Source organism: Aplysia californica, unplaced genomic scaffold (assembly GCF_000002075.1).
Source record: "Aplysia californica isolate F4 #8 unplaced genomic scaffold, AplCal3.0 scaffold00212, whole genome shotgun sequence".
Classification (NCBI taxonomy): Eukaryota; Metazoa; Mollusca; class Gastropoda; order Aplysiida; family Aplysiidae; genus Aplysia; species Aplysia californica.
In genome coordinates, this window is record NW_004797482.1 from 388,803 (window position 1) to 393,260 (window position 4,458).

The following is a 4,458-nucleotide window of genomic DNA, read 5'->3' on the forward strand; positions in this document are numbered from 1 at the left end:
GCTAAGGCAATAACTAAACTTTGGCGGCCATTTTGCTCTAATTATACCTCTGAAACTTGGCGACCCCTACCTCATTCAATCCCAAATATCTCGAGTTGTATTCAGGATAACTGAATATTTTTTTCGTCGAAAACAATACAAATGAACAACCTTTATGATGATACCAATAACTTTACATGACCAAAAATTGACGAGCACCTTATTCCTCCGCGTCGGGACACATGTGATGCAGTATGATGCAGTATGATGCAGTATGATGCAGTATGATGCAGTAAGTCTTATGTATAATTTAATCAACAATCTGTACACAACCACAAGCTTTATTAGATACAGGATCTATACAAACTACGTTAGTGACTTTAGATTATATAACGTATTGGCGAAATGTGTGAAACTGTATAGATTTAACACCCCATACAAGACTAAATTTATTTAACAAGCAGGACCTTCAAATTATACAACATCCATCTCAGCAAGCACCGAGCCAAAGAGGAAAATTCGCTCACAGCGCTTTTCTGGATGACAGAACGTCAAACAGAACTGAGCTCGAACCCACGAACCCGCAATCTCGTGATTACGAGTCCGGTAGCCTAACCATTGGACTATTGACATCGCTGATGTGTGGAGCCAAATTAGAAACGAAATGACTGCAGAGAAGTACAGGTATATGACTACTGATAAAGCATGTTGCTTATCTTTCTGTAAATTTCCTTGGACCTCGTGAGAACAGTCACAGTGCCACCTACTCTAAGACCACATGTCCAAAATCAGTCACCTGTATAAACCACAACCTCCCCACTTGTTTTTCTTTGTTATCTTGAAGTCATAAGTGTCTGAATTCCTATCTCTCTCTCTCCCTCTCCATCCCCCCCCCTCTCTCTCTCTCTCTCTCTCTCTCGCTCTCGCTCTCTGTCTCTGTCTCTCTCGCTCGCTCTCTGTCTCTCTCCGTCTCTCTCTCAAACTAAAGAAAAATGGTTCAAACAGGACTTGAACAAACACATATTCTCTGTATACCGGTGGGTGACAAATCCACTCAATTGCAAAATACAGGAATCCAAATATAAGGATCATGCAGTGAGCTGGAAGTCAGCAGGTATCATCTTTACAACATTAATACATTCCTAGACGGGACTTGAGACAACCAGGCAGTGATTTCACAGGGTATATTCTGTACCTGCGAAAAAGCAATGCGGTCGGTCGTCTCTCTTGTTTTTACCCTGTTCTTCCTTCAAAGTCATTATAGCAACTTTACCAAATCAGAATATTACTGTTTCAAAACAGCTCAAACATCGCATGCCAGTATGTGTGTAAAAGACTGAGGCCCCGAGTTAAAGTCCAACTCCGATATGAAGGTATCTAGAGCCTCAGAATTTCTCGTGAAGAATCCTCTATTGAGAAAGAGCGTAGAATCATCCTTCATTGAGGGAGGGCGACGAAGCATCCTCTACTTAGGAGGAGATTCGAACCAGGCTCGTCTTCCTTAAGGCCCAGTGTGGTGCAGACTGAGCTATCAGTAGCAAGTGTCCAGTTGGCAGTCTCTCAGCGCCCTCGTTATCACTGTGGGTGGAGAAACAGGAACCACGTGGTACCTCCCACGTCCTCTGTAGACTCCAGTTCGGTTCGCTATGAGTCCAAAATGTGAGATATTGACCATATCTTGGGTTTGGGTTTCGTCATAGTCTCCTTCTTCTCTGCCGCTGGCGACTGATGTTGGTCTGGAAGTTTGATGGGGCTGGTGGGCGTGGTGGAGGAAAGGGTGGGGCTAGTGGGCGTGGAGGAATGAAGGGCGGGGCTTGTGGATGTGGCGGAAGTGGTGGCGGCTGTGCTGGATGACGTAATCACAGGCACGGGGGCGGCGGAACAGGAAGTGACCTTTTCGCGGGCTTCAGACCGGAAGACGTCACTTTCGTCTTCAGAAATGTCCGAGAAGGATTCAACTTCACCCTCGCTCGACAGTTTTACTGTGAAAGACAAGTAAAAAAGAGAATGGAGTAAGTTACAATCTGAAAAATATATTGCATTGCACAACAGGATCAGCGTAGAAATACATGTGCATGTATTAATATTTTTTTAGCACTCGGAAACAGTTTAGCTTCAAGAAATGGCAAATCAATAAAAGTAGAATATAGTTCTGAGGCTATGAATGGCGGAGAAAGAGAAGAGTGAAGTGAGGAAACACAAGAATAAACAAATGGTTTATTGTTTAAACAACAACAAAAGTAAAACAAAAAATACATTTAAATAGGTGTAACTATAACAAGCTTCTTCAAAAAACGAACAAATACTTCTAGGAGGGCAGAAAAAGTAACAATATTAGGAACGAAAGATGAAAATATGACCTAGGTTGAAAGACTTTATTTCGTGAAGAAGTGTAACAACTTGTTCCTTGTTGTCGGGTCGAAGGGGGGGAGGGTTTGAAAAAAAAGGGGAGGGGGGTTGTCTAAGCAAAAGTTGTATGCTTTTTTGTGTAGTTTAATGGTGAAATAGAGGAGGTTATTCGACACATGTAGACTCTTAACAAACACTTCGCGCCAGCCGAGTCACGCCACTTCTGTAATGACTTTAATCTCATGGCGTCCGGGCATACATACACCCCTCTCAACAACAAAAAAATAACAACAAAAAATCAGCACAGACACGCAACAGGCCCCGGTGAAGAGCTCGTCTCTAAATCCTGCAATCATCGTCCAGCTTTGAGCCCTCGGTGTTACGTCAATTATCACCTCGATCCAGAGTCACCCGGACGAGAGGGAGAGGGTCGGGGTCTAGATTAAGGCCACGGGTAGAGCGGCTCTGGCGGATGATCGTCCGTGTGGGACCTAAACTACCCCGGGTAACTTTATCGAGGCGACACCGTATTCCCAGTGCCACATTAGCCGGACAGGGGATTGGCGGGAAAGCCTCGCAGGCGGCGACTGGATTTGTTCGGAGGGCTGCGAGCGAAACTTGAGCCAGTCTGTTGGATTCCGTTTTTGGACATTTTTTCTTCTTACACTTTAACTCTTTGAGGACATATATTTGAGGGCATGCATTCTGCTTATTCGGCAATGTTTGGAGACGCGCTGTTTGGGGAACTTAAAGAACTACGTTATTCATACAAATGTTCTAATCCCCCCCACCCCCCGCCCCCTTTGCCTGAAACCTAAAAAGGGCAGACAATAACGTGACATGCGTACTATAAGAGGGTGGTTGGAGTGTGCCACTGGTGGCTGTCCTAATTCTTTACTTTTCCTACTTTGTTTCTGTCTTTTTGTCTTACTTTTTCAAGCACTAACTGACCGTTATTGTGCCGATATGAATCTCGTTACTAAAATAAATAAATAAATAAATAATTAAATAAATAAATAAAACAAAAGGAAACAAAATAAAACAAAGCAAATTAAACAAAACAAAAAAAGCAAGCTATGAAATTTACAAAGTTGTGTTTATGATTTATGTATGATCTGTAGTCAGACATGTGAGGCATCGTGGGGAAATCAGACGCTCGTCAAAATAATGAGATCCAAGAAACCGCCATTTTTCTTGCCTTTGGGATTTTTTTCTGTCAAATTTTCTTTTTTCTTTTTTTAAATTGGCTCAGCACGTTTTGTGTACATTTATAAACACATTGCTGTTTGGATTTTACTGAAAAGACAGTTGATCAAATGCACGCAAAAAATATGTAAATTTGCAGTTTTCAAAGTGTCTCAAGCTTTGAACGTTACCAAAATTTGGCAGCCATTTTCTCGCTAATTTCACCTCTGACATCAGGTGACTCCCACCTCCTTCAATTACAAACATCTCGACTTTTATTCAAGATAGATGGGGAATTTTTAAAAATCGGAAACGAGACAAATGAACAAGCTTTAAGATAATACCAATAAATCCGTACGCCTAAAAAGTGACGATGGCACTCATATGATCTTATGCAGTTGCGAACACCGTAAAACCTTACTAAAACTAAAACTAAAAAACTGACGAGCGCCTGATTCCATTGTGTCGAGAAGCATATTATTTGTGGGTGGTTGGTAGGCGCTTTGGTGTGGTTTGCTTCTTCTTTCCTATCAAACATCTATCGTCTTTATCTACCCTTCTTGTTTTGTATGTTTGTTACTCTCTTGTAACACCTCTCATCTTCTGGCGCTCATATGACCGTATGCAGTTGCGAGCGCCGTAAAACCTCTACTAAAACAAACGAAAACTTATTATTTTGAGTCCACTATGCCCAGAAAGAGTTAAACATACATTTCCCAGACGTTGGCTGACTTAAGGAAGGGACAGACTAAGACTTGTATGTCTGCCTCTGGCTCGTTGATGAATTAAAAGAAAACCTGTTCAGCTTTTTCGGTCAGCTATTGTGTTATGTCTGGTTTTGATACATGCAGACACAGTGGGAGGGTGTCAGAGACAAGGGCGAGGGGAGACTTTGTAGTGACGTCTATATGCTGACAGCGGTGACGGTACTGATGGGGTGGGACT

At 42.4% G+C, this 4,458-nt stretch overlaps 1 protein-coding gene across 1 annotated transcript in view; it reads right to left on the bottom strand.

The window, feature by feature from the left end:
• Positions 1-898: 898 nt before the first annotated feature.
• Positions 899-4,458, bottom strand: part of LOC101847041 (homeobox protein caupolican) — a gene marked incomplete in the record, with an annotated part of 49,456 nt that continues 45,896 nt past the window's right edge. The window contains 1 exon segment of the mRNA XM_005099416.2: positions 899-1,961. Coding sequence (XP_005099473.2) covers positions 1,624-1,961 — 338 coding nt within the window.